General features: G+C 46.2%; 1 protein-coding gene across 1 annotated transcript in view; it reads left to right on the forward strand.

Moving 5' to 3' along the window:
* Positions 1-3,574: 3,574 nt before the first annotated feature.
* RNF125 (ring finger protein 125) overlaps positions 3,575-18,563 on the forward strand; it is a 35,197-nt gene continuing 20,208 nt past the window's right edge. Inside the window, exon 1 of the mRNA XM_069731253.1 lies at positions 3,575-3,870. Coding sequence (XP_069587354.1) covers positions 3,623-3,870 — 248 coding nt within the window. The 5' untranslated portion in view covers positions 3,575-3,622. The remainder of the gene's footprint in view (positions 3,871-18,563) is intronic.

The following is an 18,563-nucleotide window of genomic DNA, read 5'->3' on the forward strand; positions in this document are numbered from 1 at the left end:
GCAGAACTCACAAAAGTGCCACTTACAACCACCGGAGGGAGCCCAAGAGCGGAATTCACAACACCAGACACTTATCTTTGCTGAATTGGCAGCGAAGCAGGAGAAGCCAGAAAGTGAACCAACACTTCAGAAGAAACATTGACAACTGGAAAGGACTAATGAATCCTGCACACCTAAATATCCCAGTCAGAACTGCAATAATCAGATACACCTGGCCAGGACTGCGACTTAGAGACAACTGCATTCCCACCTACAACCACTGGAGGGAACCCAAGAGCAGAATTCACAACACCACTGATACCACAGTGCATACATATAGAGCAGTGAGCCCCACATCAAAAACAGGTCCCTCCAGACTGGCCCAAATGGGTTCTGGGCATCAGAACTGGCATCAAATTGGGCACACAGCCCATTTTCACACATTTGAAAAAGTAACTGATGTTTTTAAGGAGTTAAATGCCTTTGGGCCTGGGCCACTGATCTGACACTTAAAATGCACAGATAGTGATGCCCTGCATCAAACCCAGGTCCCTGCAGCTTGGCCCAAATGGGTTCTGGGCACCAGAACTGGCATCAAAGTGGGCAAACAGCCCATTTTCGCAGATTTGAATAAGTAACTGATTTTGTTTTGGGTTAAATGCCTTTGGGCCACTGATCTGACACTTAAAATACACAGACAGTGAAGCCCTGCATCAATCCCAGGTCCCTACAGCCTGGCCCAAATGGGTTCTTGGCACCAGAATTGGCATCAAAGTGGGCACACAGCCCATTTTCACATTTGAATAAGTAACTGATGTTTTAAGGGGTTAAATGCCTTTGGGCCACTGATACCACAGTGCATAGATATAGAACAGGGAGCCCCACTGTTGTGAATTCTGTTATTGAACTCCCTCCTGTGGTCATGAATGGTACTTCGGCGAGTTCTGTCCATGGACTCCCTCTGGTGGCTGTGAGTGGAGCTGCTGCTTCTGAGGTTCCTTCCACAGGTGACTTAGTTTATTCTTTGGCTGGCTGCTCTATTTAACTCCACTTAGATCGTTACTCCATGCCAGCTGTCAATGTTCTTGTACTGGTTCAGTTCGCTCTTGGATCTTTCTGGTGACCTGTCTACTCCAGCAGAAGCTAAGTCTCTGCTAGTTTATTATTTGTTCATTGTTTTCTTGTCCAGCTTGCTATCATGATTTTGCCTTGCTAGCTGGAAGCTCTGGGATGCAGAGTGGCACCTCCGCACCGTGAGTCGGTGCGGAGGTCTTTTTGCACACTCTGCGTGGTCTTTTTGTAGTTTTTTGTGCTGGCCGCAAAGATACCTTTCCTATCCTCAGTCTGTTTAGTTAGTCTGGCCTCCTTTGCTGAAACCTGTTTCATTTCTGTGTTTATGACTTTCATCTTAACTCAGTCAATATAAGTGGGGGGCTGCCTTTTCCTTTCGGGAATTTCTCTGAGGCAAGGTAGGCTTTATTTTCTATCTCTAGGGCTAGTTAGCTCTTAGGCTGTGAAGAGGCGTCTAGGCAGAGTTAGTTACGCTCCACGGCTATTTCTAGTGTGTGTGATAGGATTAGGGGTTGCGGTCAGCAGAGCTCCCACTTCCCAGAGCTTGTTCTGTGTTAGTTTAACCATCAGGTCATTCCGGGTGCTCCTAACCACCAGGTCCATAACACCCCACATCAAAAACAGATCCCTCCAGACTGGCCCAAATGGGTTCTGGGCATCAAAACTGGCATCATAGTGGGCACACAGCCCATTTTCACACATTTGAATAAGTAACTGATGTTTTTAAGGGGTTAAATGCCTTTGGGCCACTGATACCACAGTGCATACATATAGAACAGGCAGCCCCACATCAAAAATAGATCCCTCCAGACTGGCCCAAATGGGTTCTGGGCATCAGTACTGGCATCATTGTGGCCAAACAGCCAATTTTCAAACATTTGAATAAGTAACTGATGTTTTTGAGGGGTTAAATGCCTTTGGGCCACTGATCTGACACTTAAAATACACAAACAGTGATGCCCTGCATGAGTCCCAGGTCCCTCCAGCCTGGCCCAAATGGGTTCTGGGCACCCTTAAAAACATCAGTTACTTATTCAAATCTGCGAAAATGGGCAGGCTGGAGGGACCTGTTTTTGATGTGGGGCTCACTTTTCTATATGTATGCACAGTGGTATCAGTGGCCCAAAGGCATTTAACCCCTTAAAACATCAGGTACTTATTCAAATGTGTGAAAATGGGCTGTTTGCCCACTTTGATGCCAATTGTGGTGCCAAGAACCCATTTGGGCCAGGCTGGAGGGACCTGGGTTTGATGCAGGGCATCACTATCTGTATATTTTAAGTGTCAGATTAGTGGCCCAAAGGCATTTAACCCCTTAAAAACATCAGCTACTTATTCTGATGCCCAGAACCCATTTGGGCCAGGCTGAAGAGACCTGTTTTGATGTGGGGCTCCCTGTTCTTTATGTATGCACTGTGGTGTCAGTGGCCCAAAGGCATTTAACCCCTTAAAAACATCAGTTACTTATTCAAATGAGTGAAAATGGGCTGTGTGCCCACTTTGATGCCAGTTCTGATGCCCAAAACCCATTTGGGCCAGTCTGGAGGGACCTGTTTTTGATGTGGGCCTCACTGTTCTATATGTGTGCACTGTGGTATCAGTGGCCCAAAAACATTTAACTCCTTAAAAACATCAGTTACTTATTCACATCTGCGAAAATGGGCTGTTTGCCCACTTTGATGCCAGTTCTGGTGCCCAGAACCCATTTGGGCCAGGCTGGAGGGACCTGTGTTGGATGCAGGGCATCACTGTCTGTGTATTTTATGTATCAGATCAGAGGCCAAAAGTCATTTAACTCCTTAAAAACATCAGTTACTTATTCAAATGGCAAAAAATGGACTATCTGCCAACTTTGATGCCAGTTCTGATGCCCAGAACCCATTTGGGCCAGGCTGGAAATAACTGGTTTGGATGTGGGGTGCCCTGTTCTATATGTCTGCAGTGTGAGATCAGTGGCCCAAAGGCATTTAACCCTTTCTTCAGTGCTCTTTGGTGCCCACTTTGATGCCCATTTTTGTGCCAGTTTTATTGTTTTTGTAGCCGTTTTTAAGCGTAGTCACATCCGGGCACCTCACTGCATTGTCTTTTGTTATTGTGATGATTATTTTTTGTTAAACCTATAAAAAACAGAAAAGAAAAAATTGCCAAATAAGAAACCAACTTCAGCCTTGTAATGAAATGTTCATTTTTCCCTTCCACATTGCTTCGGCTCCTGTGAAGCCCCTGGAGGGTTAATAAATTTTTTGAACGTGGTTTTGAGCACCTTGAGGGGTGCAGTTTTTAGAATGGTGTCACTTTTGGGTATTTTCTGTCATACAGACCCCTCCACATCATGCACTTGTGTGACGCCATGAAGCCTCGGTGCAGGGAGCCCCGGGCTGCTCTCGCCATGTGCTCGGCGCCTCCTTTGTGCTGACAGGAGGTGACTGCGCTCCATCACTGGCGGAGGAGGCGGTGGCCGGGAGGAGGAGGAAGCGGTGGCCGGGAGGAGGAGGAGGCGGTGGCCGGGAGGAGGAGGAGGAGGCGGCCGCTGCTCCAGTGTGGACGGGGCTGGAGCGCTGCCACCGAGCACATGCTGCTCCCAACAATAGCGGAGAGCGCCCATTGGTCGGAGCGGTGTAACCCGAGCGGCCTCACACGCCGCCTGTGCCCTCACAAAGGCTCCAGCCCGCGGCGCCCTCACCTCGCAGACATGGGCTCCGTACTGAGCAGCGACAGAGACCACAAAGAAGACCCCAAAGAAGACCCCAACGCCAGCTACGACTGCGCCGTGTGCCTGGAGGTGCTGAACCGGCCGACGAGGACCCGATGTGGTCATGTGTGAGTTACTACCGGCTGTTATCTGCTACTCTGACTCCGACATGTGCAGGATGCTGGGGGTTGTCCTGTGCCCCACTGTGCAGGGGGTCTGGTCCCTGGCATAGACCCCTCTGTGGTCTCCTCTGTAGCCCCTCTTATTGTCCTTGCCACCCCAGTCCTGCCCGGGCCCCGCACACCCTACATCAGGTATTGGGGGCTTTCTACACTTTTTTTTTTACCTAAATTTGCTTTATTTCTGGACAGGGGCAGTTTTTACTGAGCAGCTGTCGGCAGCACTCCAAGATGTGTGGCCCCCCCCCAGCCCCGGTCATATGTCTCCCCCCACACAAGGGCGCTGAGGTCCCACCGATCATTAGCTTCCCAATTACACCTGCTGGAAACATCAGGCGGTCGCCATACGGATATAGATTTATTGGTATAGCGCCATTCCTCATTGCTTTACAGACATTATCGTCGCTGCCCCCGATGGGGCTCACAATCTACATTCCCCATCAGTATGTGTTTGGAGTGTGGGAGGAAACCGGAGTGCCCGGAGGAAACCCACCCAAACATGAGGAGAACATACAAACTTCTCGCAGATGTTGTCCTTGGTGGGATTTCATCCCAGGACCCCAGCGTTACAAAGCAACAGTACAACCACTGCGCCGCCCTATCGGGCAGAGCTGAAATCATCTAGCGGATACGTCGGAATACTGGTTGAGTTGCATCCGTTCTTCACTATTTTTGACGCATTTGTCGATACGTCACGCCGACGCATTGTGATGGATTAAAAAAAAAGGAAGTGTGAAAGTAACCTTAGACAGTTAAGTCACATGAGTGGGGGAGTCTGGTACCACTGACTCTGCAGGATTACACTATGGCAGTGGTCATAGATCGGATCCCACCTATAATGCAATAATGCATTTAGGGTAGTGGTGACTTTTTACGTAGCACAGAGGACCAGGGCACGTGTCTCCTCTGCACCCACATAGCTGTGCCCCGTGTGGGGTCTACTGCTCTACCAGGCGTATAGATGGAGAGTTGCTTGTGCCTTTGGGCTCATCTTACATCTCTTTAGTTGTAGGAGTAATGGAAGTCAGGCAGGGTCTTTGTGGCCAGTGGCACGCTGACTGGTGGCGATGCAGCATGGGGCACAGCAGTGCCCTTTGTTCTTTATGCTGTACTACAGTATGGTGCCTTGTGGTGGTCAGTAGTTTCAGCTCTGACCTACATTCCCTGAGAAAATCTCACATTTTTCTTTGTCCTGCCCTCCAGCTAAGTAAAGAAGGCTTACACATAGTTCTGCTGCGGCCCAGGCAGCGGGATCTTTCTTCATGTCACTTAACAACTGATCTACTACACACATTAAATACACCATGGGCCACCAAACACAGTGTATGACCGTCGGTGGATTTGGGTGATTCGTTGGGCCTTGATCTGATCACGTTCCTGGCCTCCATACATGTTGAGGCATAAATGTAGAATGGACAAGTCACTTGAGTGGTGTAGTGTATTACCCTTTTACATACCAATTGTTTTACTAATGTATACCAAACAGACGAAGACTAAAGCTTTAGTCACACTAAACGACTTACCAACAATCACGACCAGCGATATGACCTGGCCGTGATCGTTGGTAAGTCGCTGGGGAGCTGTCACACAGACAGCTCTCTCCAGCGACCAACGATCAGGGGAAAGACTTCGGCATAGTTGAAACGGTCTTCAACGATGCCGAAGTCCCCCTGCAGCACCCGGGTAACCAGGTTAAACATCGGGTTACTAAGTGCAGGGCCGCGCTTAGTAACCCGATATTTACCCTGGTTACCATTGTAAAAGTAAAAGAAAAAAAACACTACATACTCACATTCTGATGTCTGTCACGTCCCCCGCCAGCGTCCACAGGGTTAAAACTGCTTTCGGCAAGAGCACTGCTAATGCACGCGCTTCAGCCGACAGCTTCCCTGCACTGACTGTGTCTGCGCCGGCAGTAACAGCGTGTGCTCTGCTTTACGGCCGGCGCTGACCCAGTCAGTGCAGGGAAGCTCTCGGCAGCAGCGCGTGCATTAGCAGCGCTCCTGCCGAAAGCAGCTTTAACCCTGTGGACGCCGGCGGGGGACGTGACAGACATCAGAATGTGAGTATGTACTGTTTTTTTTTTTTTTTTTTAACTCTTACAATGGTAACCAGGGTAAATATCGGGTTACTAAGCGCGGCCCTGCGCTTAGTAACCCGATGTTTACCCTGGTTACAAGTGAACACATCGCTTGATCGGCGTCACACGCCGATCCAGCGATGACAGCGGGGTGATCAGCCACCAAAAAATGGTCCTGATCATTCCCCAACGACCAACGATCTCCCAGCAGGGGCCTGATCCGTTGGTCGCTGTTACACATAACGAGATCGTTAGCGGGATCGTTGCTACGTCACTAAAAGCGTGACGTTGCAACGATATCGTTATGTGTGACGGTACCTTAAGCATAATGTGAACTTGGCCAAAGGCCGGTTTCACACATTCAGCTTTTCAGAGTCCAAACACAGACCACAATATCCAGACCGGCCACTGGTCTCCTCACCCCAAATCTTATATACCCTGCGGTCCGTACTCGGATTGTGAATGTGGGATGTGAGACCTGCTTTATGGGTGTGGGGGCCCCGGACTGTGCCCAGAAGGCAGTTGTCTGTGCGTGTTTATGGTGAGCATGTAGAGCTTGTTGTGTATACGGCTGATTTCAGGCCACATTCACATGAAACAATTCCAATAGCCAGGTAGCCCATTAGTCTCTGTATATGGAACTTCTTGGGCATTTGGATCCACTGGTGTGGCTGTGTGTGTGCCCAAAAGTTACTGGGGCTCATTCGCCAGCGCTTGTGGTCTGATTCGCCAGTGCTCGTGGGCATAGACCAGTGTTTCCCAAACTCTAGTCCTCACGGACCCCACAGGTCATGTTTTCAGGATTTCCTTAGTATTGAGCCAGTAATGGAAGTATCTTCAAGGCATCAGGAATTGTCTCACCTGTGCAACACTATGGAAATCCTGAAAAGATGACCCGTGGGGTCTGCGAGGACTGGAGTTTGGGAAATACTGGCGTAGACTCAGCCCCACATGGTAACTGCTCAGTGAGACTGTACTCAAGTCTTTAGAATAGCGAATAACTGGGAGAGTAAAAAAAATTACCGTATGTTGACTTCCAGACCTGTCTCAGTGGCTCCTAATGGTCGATTAGTATGTTGTCCATTCCTGTTCTGTGAATGTATTTTGGGGTATTTCTACTAATGGTCTTCTAAATGGAAATATTTATTTCCATTTATGATTTTTTTTTGGATTGATTTTTATTGATGTCCATAGAAGTTTATATTTCCTGGTTATAATTAATGTAGAAAATATCTGACTTTGAAGTTTCATAGTCATACATGCACATGAACTGAGCGAGTCTGATAGATAAAGCTGTCATGTCCTGCATGTTCTTGTCATCCTAGACACAGATCTGCACTTGTCTACCTCTTACATTGGTCATACACATTCACGGATTGCCCCTGTACATAAAGCAATTAACAAGAATCGCTCTGATTGTCCCATTCATTACATCTGTTTGCACATTAGGATTTTCCCACTTTCCTAAGTGAGAGTATATGGCTGGGATATGCCATGGTGGTATGTTCAGTGTGGGTAGGGCCTGTGGGTACTTTATGAATAGAGGGGGTCCTGAAGTCCGGGCCCTTTACTATTCCTGAGTATGAGGGGCTACAGCAGGCCACATTCATGTGACGGAGGCCATGCTGTAGACCCTTAAAGAAGCAACACTTTCATATTTGTGTATGGTGGCAGCAGGGTAAGCGAATATGGATTCCTACGGTTCTGCTGATTATGAGAGAAACTGTGGAATGAACTGACACATTGGATCCTGCCTGATTCAACATGGAAAGTCTGCAGCGATCCCACAGAAACTCAGGGTTTATCTGTGACTCTCTGCAGTCTAAGGCTATGTGCACACGTCAGGATTTTCTGCAGAATTTTCCTTATTGCTATGTGCGCACGTTGCGGTTCTCTGCGGATCCGCCACATTGATAAAAATGGACACAAGCATCAAATCTAGATGAAAATTGGATCCAACGCACTGATTTAAAATGGTGATTTTTTTTTTCTCAAATGAGGTCATACCCAGTTTCATGTATAAATATGGACAGTGTTTGCCGAGATGGATGTCTACACTATTGTAGCTTTTATGTTATTTTGCTTGTTCAGCAACACTTTGGCTGATCAGGCAAATACCGTGTTTTATAAAGCGAGGAGAGTAAGCAGCACCTCCATGTAAAGCAGCCGCCGTGTCCATCCTGTTGACATCTTCCATAGGGCTCAAGTTGCAAATGGCTTTTATTTGTTTTACTGTAGTTCACTTACAGACCGATGCTTTACTGTAGATTCCAGGAAATGACATCATCTGAAGAAACACACAGGCCACATCCTGAAACAATGAGTGGGAGAACAGCAAGACTAAGGATGATGCCAGAGACATGACTGTGAATATTGCAGGAAGCAACAATGCACAAAGAACGTTATGTCCCTTATGTCTGTGTCACATCTTGGCATGACTTACTACAAGACTTGATAAAAAAGCCTAAAGTACCTGACACCTGTGCAAAGTCTGTACTAGCCCCCAGCTATCGTGCCATCCACTGTCCAGCTGTCTTGTGTGGCTTGAAGGACAGGTCAGATCATTTGTTCCTGCGGAAGATGAGCTAGTGCCAGTGTTGTGTGCCATCTACTTGCAGACCATTGACATTAGATGAAGGGATTGTCCCTTTTTTTGGGAATATTTTACAGAATATGCCAAAAGTATGGCAGGTGTGGTTTCATTGCTGCTTGTAAGCCCATTGCTCTGGGTCAGGACCGGAGAGCTGGCTGCTCGTGAGCAGCTCTCTTCATTTATAGGGCACCTCCTAAAATTGCAAAATGAGCTTACCCTACTAATCTAGAATCTTATTATGAAGGCACTTGCCTTTTATTAACTGTAGTTGTAAAAATATGAACTACTAATTGAATTTTCTTCTTGGAGACTCTGGAATCTGGAACATTGTCTGCGCTGTGAGCAAGAAATGTACTCATTTTTTCTTTCACAAAGTGTGAAATCTTGTTACTTCTATTTGGAAAGCATGTGGGACCATTCGTATATGAACTAGTAGTCACCAGAGAGAAAAGCTGGCCATTACTGTATTCATCACATCTTTTGTTAGGAGACTTTTTTTTTTTTTTTGCTTCTAGAGAGGGTTTGTTTCTACAGAGAACCATCTGTGATCAGGACCATCCATGTTAAACTAAAGGTATGGTCAGAATGTCGCTGTCCTACGGATTTAGTACATGTCTTTAGTGTAAAAATCTGAAGCTGGTATTCGATAAATCATCATGATAAATTTCTGTTTCCTCCGCCGTCTTCAGGAAAATGGCGCCTGAGGAGGCGTATACTCAGAACGAGATCTCGGCTCATCATTGAGCCTGACAGAGGTCAATAATGTAGATGCACCCAGCCTTAGACAATGTGCACACCATACTAGGAGCCTATACCATGATGCCCATACATTGCCCATTGTTCATCCTTGGTGCCATGTTAAGTTGTCTTTTACTGTAGGTTTTAGTCTTAGTGACTTCCCTTTCACATGTTCTATTCCCTGGTGACCTTTTCATTTTCTGAGTTTGGTTGACCTTTGATTTGCTCTTCTGGTTATTTGTTTAGTGATGCCACTGATGTTTTTATCTAAAGTTCAGAATATTAGGTTGTCCATTTAGGATATTAACCAAACACAGCTGCTATTTTCATCTACATATCTTATTTCAACAAGTGGTTTCTGCCATTCGGTGGGCTCCTCAGACTATTTGTTAGTACACTTGACCAGTTCAAACATATCGATCTGAGGAGTAGCTTGAGGTCACTGGGCTCCGCTGCAGACTGTCCCTGGATCTATATCTTGTCGTGTATTCTGTAGTGGGCCAGTATACTCTATAAGTTATGCCCATCCCAGCTTGTCTTGGGGCATTTGTCATGGGAAGATCTGTTAATTTTCCAGTTGACTCGTGCGAAATCTGTTGCTGAAACAGTTTCTGTTGTGGCTTGGACAGAGGATCCGCACACATATTAATGGACCTATTCCAAGACTTTCCAGCATAGAATCTGCAGTAATACTGTGGATTTTAAAGTCTCCAGCATGTTCTTTATTGGGTAAACGTTGGTCAGGACCTTCATGGTTTTCATTGATTTTAAAGCAACAGTTTTACGTTCCGTGAGGTAATTTAGTTAGTCGTATGGAACTGCAGGATCAGACTAGACACAGGCTTGCTTGTAGTCTGTAGCTGTGTATATAGGAGCTGAAGACACAAACATTAAGATATTTTTAAATTGGTTTTCCATAAATAAGATTTGCATCACTATCAGCTTGCTGCAGCTAAAACTAACTTTACCTTCACCCTCCCGTGCTCCAGTGATGTCTGTCGAAGCTCTCTTTTATTATCGACAGGCTGCAGCAGTGACATCATGACGACTCTGCATATGACCACTGCAGCCAGTCACTGGGCTCAGCAGTCCATTTCCATTTGTCTCAGAGATTGGCTACAGCAGACATGTGCATTGTAGTCATGCCTACCGCTGCAGTTTGTCAGCAAAGAACAGGAGCAGCTGCGGAAAGGCAGTGCTCGAGCAGGGGAGGATGAGTGATGCTGATTTTATTATTTTTAATTATTTGTAAAAAAAAAAAAAAACCCTGTAAGCTTACTATATAGCTTCTTATCAGAACATGTCATTACATATGGCAATTGTTTTGATTTTGGAAGGAAACCAAAGTCGTGCCAAAAAAAAACCCAAAACGTACCGAGATTTGCACCTATTACCACATTGCATCAAGCCCCCCTACTCATTTACTGTAATGTGAAATGACATTGGAAAAAAGCTCAGACATTTCGCTTGTTTTGGCTATAGGCGGCTGTTTTATGGCCAGATTTTCAGCCTTTTACACAGTCGTGTGGGGAAATTCCAGCCTGGGAATCGATGATACACTTAGCACAGGTTGGAAAATGGTGACTTTTTGAACTATACATGTGTTTTTCATACTCCCTGTCTTTTCTGGCATTCTGCCCAAAATGATATCATTGGGATTCTTCATATCCATGAGGTTTTTTTTTTTAAAGAGGAAGCATGAAGGAATAAATACATATATGCTAGCCACCTTAGGGAGAGACCCAAGTTGGGCTAAATGTAGCGGGACGAAAGAGACCGAAAAGGCCTCTACTTAAAGGAAATACATAGTGGATGCTTTACTGAAACGGAAAGTACTTGCAAGCAGCATAATACAAAGAATAGCAGGTTTACCCAGAATCCTTTGCAGTAGGCGGAGCTATGCAAATCATCTCTTACCACCCCAGTCTAATCCACAGCGCTTGGAACCCCCAAGGAAGGAATAAAAACATTCCTGTGATCATGAGAGCATATCCTCCTGCTGTGTGTAAAGGGGATTCCACACCACTAGTCTAATTATAAGAGCCGTGCATTGGGAAGTACTGAAGTGCTTGGCTATGCAGTCTGGATGTAGGTGTTTATATTCACCAAAGTGTCATTGCGTCCACTACAATGGATGAGGACAGCCCTGTGTCCTAGAACTATTTAACAAGTCTGTGTTACATAAATCGTTGTCTTTCTCAGTCCCCGGCCCTACAGTACAATACAAAGCATTGCGATACTACACACGCCTAAAGCAGGGGTACACATCTTTCTTTTTTTCAGTCTGAGTAACACATTTTGTGATTTCTACCTCTCCAATGGCTGCATAAAATTTGAAGTAGTATATGTGCCATAATCTAAGTGGAGGTTTACTTTCTGGAACTATATTTTACTCAGTTATATAACCATTTACAAACCTCATCATCACTGTCCCCTATGGGGCTCACAATCTAGAATTCCCTATCAGTATGTGTCTGGAGTGTGGGAGGAAACCCATGCAAACATGGAGAGAACATACAAACTCCTTGCAGATATTGTCCTTGGTGGAATTTGAACCCAGGACCCCAGTGCTGCATAGCAACAGTGCTAACCACTGGGCCACCATCCTAATCACTGAGCCATCAACTTCCATTATTGTTGAAAAAGAGGGTCTTCTGCTCTTCTAGCTGCACTACCGATGACCATACAAAAAGCCAGCTATGCCCTAAGTTATTACTGAACATAGAGGAATCAGACTTGTCTGGGGGGGCGCACAGAATGGCATCACGGGCTGCATAGGGGCCCCCAGGCCACATATTGTGCATCTCTGACCTAAAGGTTGCCTATACACATTAAGGTACCGTCACACTAGACGATATCGCTAGCGATCCGTGACGTTGCAGCGTCCTTGGCTAGCGATATCGTCCAGTGTGACAGGCAGCAGCGATCAGGATCCTGCTGTGATATCGTTGGTCGGGGCTAGAGGGCCAGAACTTTGTTTCGTCGCTGGATCTCCCACTGACATCGCTGAATCGGCGTGTGTGACGCCGATTCAGCGATGTCTTCGCTGGTAACCAGGGTAAACATCGGGTTACTAAGCGCAGGACCGCGCTTAGTAACCCGATGTTTACCCTGGTTACCATCGTTAAAGTAAAAAAAACAACCACTACATACTTACCTACCACTGTCTGTCCCCGGCGCTCTACTTCTCTGCTCTGGCTGTGAGCACAGCGGCCGGAAAGCAGAGCGGTGACGTCACCGCTCTGCTTTCCGGCTGCCCGGCGCTCACAGCCAGAGCAGAGAAGCACAGCGCCGGGGACAGACAGCAGTAGGTAAGTATGTAGTGGTTATTTTTTTTTACTTTAACGATGGTAACCAGGGTAAACATTGGGTTACTAAGCGCGGCCCTGCGCTTAGTAACCCGATGTTTACCCTGGTTACCGGCATCGTTGGTCGCTGGAGAGCGGTCTGTGACAGCTCTCCAGCGACCAAACAGCGACGCTGCAGCGATCCGGATCGTTGTCGGTATCGCTGCAGCGTCGCTTAGTGTGACGGTACCTTTAGCCATCCCTGCCAATCTGATTGGTCTGTCTGAACTTTAATGTACGTAAAATAGTTCCTACACTCCTCTGCTGTGGATATTGGAGGAAAGAAGGATCAGCATGTTGGATTTGACCTGTCCCTGCGGGTGACTGCCACCAGATGGGACGTATCTTGATGGCTATCTCCAGTTTGCAGAACAGTACATTTTGCTCTCCTAGATAAGCTGCTTTGATCACACTATCTGGCCATCACTTGTTTTTTTTTATGCTTGTTCTTGTGGCCGACAACTTCCTGTTTGTGGATGTTGTCAGGAATGTTGCAGACCTATGTTCTCATAAATCGCACACAGTATTTTTCACTCCATCGATCTGCTAATAGTTAAACTTGGCATAGAGTGTAAAATGGTTTTGCCAATGTTACATGTGTAGACTATTTTAAATGTGACACATGCTTTATTTACTATATGGGAAGAGAAATGTTTCCATAATTATATATGGGGAAACATACATATAGGATTATAGTTACAATGTGTGCAAAATCACTATCCAATGTATCCAAAGCGTTGCCCCATTTGTGGTTCTTTCTGGTTTTATTCCTTCTAGTGTAGAGAAAAAGAGCCTTACAATTGCTTTTTTGCTGCATCAGAAAGTCGTTTTTAATTCCAAACACATACTGATAGGGAATTTAGATTGTGAGCCCCGTCGGGGACAGCGATGATAATGTGTGCAAACTAAAGCGCTGCGGAATATGTTAGCGCTATATAAAAATAAAGATTATTAGATTACTAGATGGTGGCCCGATTCTAACGCATCGGGTATTCTAGAATAGGCATGTCCACGTAGTATATTGCCCAGCCACGTAGTATATTGCCCAGCCACGCAGTATATTGCCCAGCCACATATTGCCCAGCCACATAGTATATAGCACAGCCCACGTAGTACAGTATATTGCCCAGCCACGTATTGCCCAGCCACATAGTATATAGCACAGCCCACGTAGTACAGTATATTGCCCAGCCACGTAGTATATTGCCCAGCACAGAGCCACGTAGTATAGAGACTTAAAAAAAAAAAAATAAACATATACTCACCTATAGCCCGTTGAAGTCCTGCTATAATTACCATCCGCCGCCTTTCTCGCTCCTCGCCAGGCTCCCGGGATCGCTCCATTGCAAGCTGCAGCTTCCGGTCCCAGGGCTGGTGTGAGCAGGACCTATGATGACGTCACGGCAGGTCCTTGTCGCACACCAGCCCTGGGACAGGACCGGAAGCTGCCGCTTGCAATGGAGCGGTCCCGGGAGCATGGTGAGGAGCGAGAAAGGCAGCGGAGGGTGAGTATAGCAGGTTTTTTTTTTTTTTTAATTATTATTATTTTTAACATGACATATTTTTACTATTGATGCTGCATAGGCAGCATCAATAGTAAATAGTTGGGGACACACAGGGTTAATAGCAGCGGTAACGGAGTGCGTTACACCGCGGGCCGTTACCGCTGCCATTAACCCTGTGTGAGCGGTGAGTGGAGGGGATTATGGAGCGGGCGCCGGGCAGTGAGTGCAGGGGAGTAGGGGAGGGACTAATCGGTGTACATGTAGTCATATAATACCCTAAAATACAAATTTTATTAAATATAATTTAAAATGCCAACAACCAATGGCAAACCAGTAACAACACACCGTGAAAAAACTAGGATGGGGAAAAAAGACATACCCTAGTATTTGTCTATGCTGAATACTGCCTATCTGCGGGGGTTGGCACCCTAGGGGAAGCGTATTGGCGCCCCCGCTCCGCGATGGCTGGCCCTGGGGTCCCTAAATTGACCCTGATTGACCCACAGGGTCCCGGCTCTACCCAAACAAAGTTGCACTAAAGGTACCCCTTTTGGCTATACATAGAACACACCTAAACCTAGGGAGGCCTAAACCCCACACTGTGCAGAATAAAAACAATAAGAGAACATGTTATTTAGGCGTTTAGTGGCAGAATGTGCACCCTGATTATAAATAATCTTTGGCATTGATGCCTTTCGTGGATAACCACAATATCATTAGCCCTAGCTACCATACAGTTATAAATGTTTCACCAAATAGATGAAATTAGGCTACGTTCACATTAGCGTTGCGCGCCGCTGCGTCGGCGACGCAACGCACGACGCACAAAAAAAGCGCGCAAACGCACGCAAAAACGCTGCGTTTTGCGACGCGTGCCTCGTTTTTTGATGAAAATCGTACGCACGAAAAATGCAACTTGTTGCATTTTCTTGCGTCCGACGCTAGCGTCAAAAACGACGCACGTGTCGGAAAACGCAACAAAAAAAACGCACGCGTCCCCCATGTTAAACATAGGGGCGCGTCGCCGCTGCATCGCCGACGCAACAGCGACGCACATTAGCGGAACGCTAATGTGAATGTAGCCTAAGGAGCACATAAGATGGTGAACAAAAAACATACCAGAGTCATTTGATCAATCTCTGCTAGCAGGCCTCTGCCTATTTCAGATGCACAACATATTGCAAGAGCTGGAGCATATGAATACATATAAACTTGATACTCATCATTCAGGTACAGTGCCGCCCGCCTAATATGTATTTAGCCACGAGGGGAAATCCGCAAAAAATCTGCAAAATTAATAAACATGCTGTGTTTTTTTACCGCGATGCGTTTTTTTTTCCGTGAAAAAAAACGCATCATGTGCACAAAAATTGCGGAATGCATTCTAAATGATGGGATGCATAATGTATGCGGGTTTTTTTTCGCGTTTTTATAGCGAGAAAACGCAAAAAATGTGCAACGTGTGCACACAGCCTAAATGATGATTTCCATGCAGTGGACGGGGAAGAGACTTTATCTATATAATGATTGTGCTTAGCACTACAAAGATAGGCAGTCTATAATTATTATTATAGCCCCATTTATTCCATAGCATTTTACATGTGAAAAGGGGAATACATAATAAACAAGTACAATAATCTGGAGGAAAAATTCACCAATGGGTACAGGAGGAGAGAGGACCCTTCCCGCGGGGGCTCACAATAATATTGGGCTGAATACGATTCAGTTGTATTGAAGAATCGCACTTGGACCCCAACTACGGTCATCATCATCTGCCCTTTGGGTTCCAGTAGCAGAACAGGAGACGAGGGGTTTGTTTAAATGGTCAAACTCTGTCGTTTTTGGGGGCTTACTTTATAATAATGTAGTATTTTATACCACATTAAATATACTAGTATTATTGTAAATGCTGCAATCAGTAGCAGGGGTACATGGGGAAATGTAATTTACAGGCCTTGTACTGTTAAATACTGATGAACTCACAAGAATTTTAGTTTGCACACTTCTACAACCAGTTGATTATGTTAAGATTGACTGTAATATTTTGGGAAAAATGTAGAATAATGTTTTGACATTTATGCACATGTTGTACGTCCTCTCCATATATTCATGTGGGTTCACTGGACGTGAATATATTCTATAAGGAGGCTGCACCAATCGCCATACAGGGCGACTGCAGTAAAATACAGTATATACCGGAGCAGACTGCTGCAGAACAGTATCTGGAGATACTCTTATCAGGAGGTCACAGCTGTGTTCAGGCATTGTTCAGTTTGACAAGACATTTGTCAGGAAATGAGCAGGAAAAAGGGATTTAGTGAAGAAAATCTGCTTTGAACAATGTGACCCAGGCAATTTCTAGCTCAGAAGTATTGTAGTATTTAATCACTATAACTCCATATTTTGTTCTGATTTGAGAATACTAAGAGTACTAGCATCCTGGTAGAAATGAAGTTGTGGTATTAAACGATAGATAATGGATCTAAATAGAGACTAAAGGTACCTTCACACTGAGCAACTTTACGAGAACAACAACGATCCGTGACGTTGCAGCGTCCTGGATAGCGATCTCGTTGTATTTGACACGCAGCAGCAATCTGGATCCCGCTGTGCCATCGCTGGTCGTAGCTGAAAGTCCAGAACTTTATTTGGTCGTCAGGTCGGCGTGTATCGTCATGTTTGACAGCAAAAGCAACGATGCCAGCAATGGTTTTACATGGAGCTAACAACCAGCGAGAACGATAAGTGAGTCGCCGTTACGTCACTGGATCGCTCCTGCATCGTTCTGGTGTTGCCGTGTTTGACGTCTCTACAGTGACCTAAACAGCGACGCTCCAGCGATCGGCTCGTTGTCTATATCGCTGCAGCGTCACTGAGTGTGACGGTACCTTTACAGTAGGGATGGATAGGAGATGTATCTAGTTCTCATTTTTCCCACAATTGCATGTAGTGCAGCCAGGGTTGTGTGAGTCTCAAATCTGTGTGGAAACCATAGTCCTATATTTTTAATAATTAATTAACTTATATTTTATTAGTTTGTTCTGTAATTGCTTTGTAACTTGATATAATCAACATACCGCTTGTTTGCATATTCTGGTCATACTACTAAGGCTGGTGTCACATTTGCGTTTTTTTTTTTTTTGCGTTTTATCGCAAAAAAAGCATGCATTTTTTTCCCTATACTTAACATTAAAAACGCATGCGTTTTGACGACGCATGCGTCGTTTCTATGCATGCGTTTTGTTGCAGAAATGCAACATGTAGTAATTTCTAGCGGCGCTTTTTTGCGGCAAAAAAAAACGTATTGATGTCTATGTAAACGCATGCGTTTTTAAGCACATGCGTTTGCATGCGTTTTTAAACGCATGTGTTTTAACCCCTTCCCGACCTTTGACGCATACGCTGCGTCATGAAAGTCGGTGCCATTCCGACCCATGACGCAGCATATGCGTCATTGAAAGATCGCGTCCCTGCAGATCGGGTGAAAGGGTTAACTCCCATTTCACCCGATCTGCAGGGACAGGGGGAGTGGTAGTTTAGCCCAGGGGGGGTGGCTTCACCCCCTCGTGGCTACGATCGCTCTGATTGGCAGTTTCACTTTCAACAGCCAATCAGAGCGATTTGTAATATTTCACCTAAAAAAATGGTGAAATATTACAATCCAGCCATGGCCGATGCTGCAATATCATCGGCCATGGCTGGACACACTAATGTGCACCCACCCCACTCCTCCGATCGCCCCCCCAGCCCCCCGATCTGTGGTCTGCTCCCCTCGGTCCTGTGCTCCGCTCCCCCGTCCTCCTGCCCGCTCCCCCCGTGCTCCAATCACACCCCCCGTGCTCCAATCAAACCCCCCCCGCACAGCGATTTTCCCCCCCCCGTGCTCCGATCAACCCGCCCGCACAGCGATCCCCCCACTCCGTGCTCCAATCCGCCCCCCCCCCCGTGCCCTGATCTCCCCCCCCCCCTTATACTTACCTGGCCTCCCGGGGACCGTCCGTCTTCTTTCCTGGGCGCCGCCATCTTCCAAAATGGCGGGCGCATGTGCAGTGCGCCCGCCGAATCTGCCGGCCGGCAGATTCGTTCCAGAGTGAATTTTGATCACTGAGATAGGTTATCTCAGTGATCAAAATAAAAAAAATAGTAAATGACCCCCCCCCCCTTTGTCACCCCCATAGGTAGGGACAATAAAAAAAATAAAAAAATTTTTTTTCCACTAAGGTTGGGGTAAGAACTAGGGGTAGGGTTAGGGGTAGGGTTAGGGTTAGGGTTTCGGTATGTGCACACGTATTCTGGTCCTCTGCGGATTTTTCCGCTGCGGATTTGATAAATCCGCAGTGCTAAACCGCTGCGGATTTATGGCGGATTTACCATGGTTT

This window comes from Ranitomeya imitator, chromosome 6 (genome assembly GCF_032444005.1).
Source record: "Ranitomeya imitator isolate aRanImi1 chromosome 6, aRanImi1.pri, whole genome shotgun sequence".
Classification (NCBI taxonomy): Eukaryota; Metazoa; Chordata; class Amphibia; order Anura; family Dendrobatidae; genus Ranitomeya; species Ranitomeya imitator.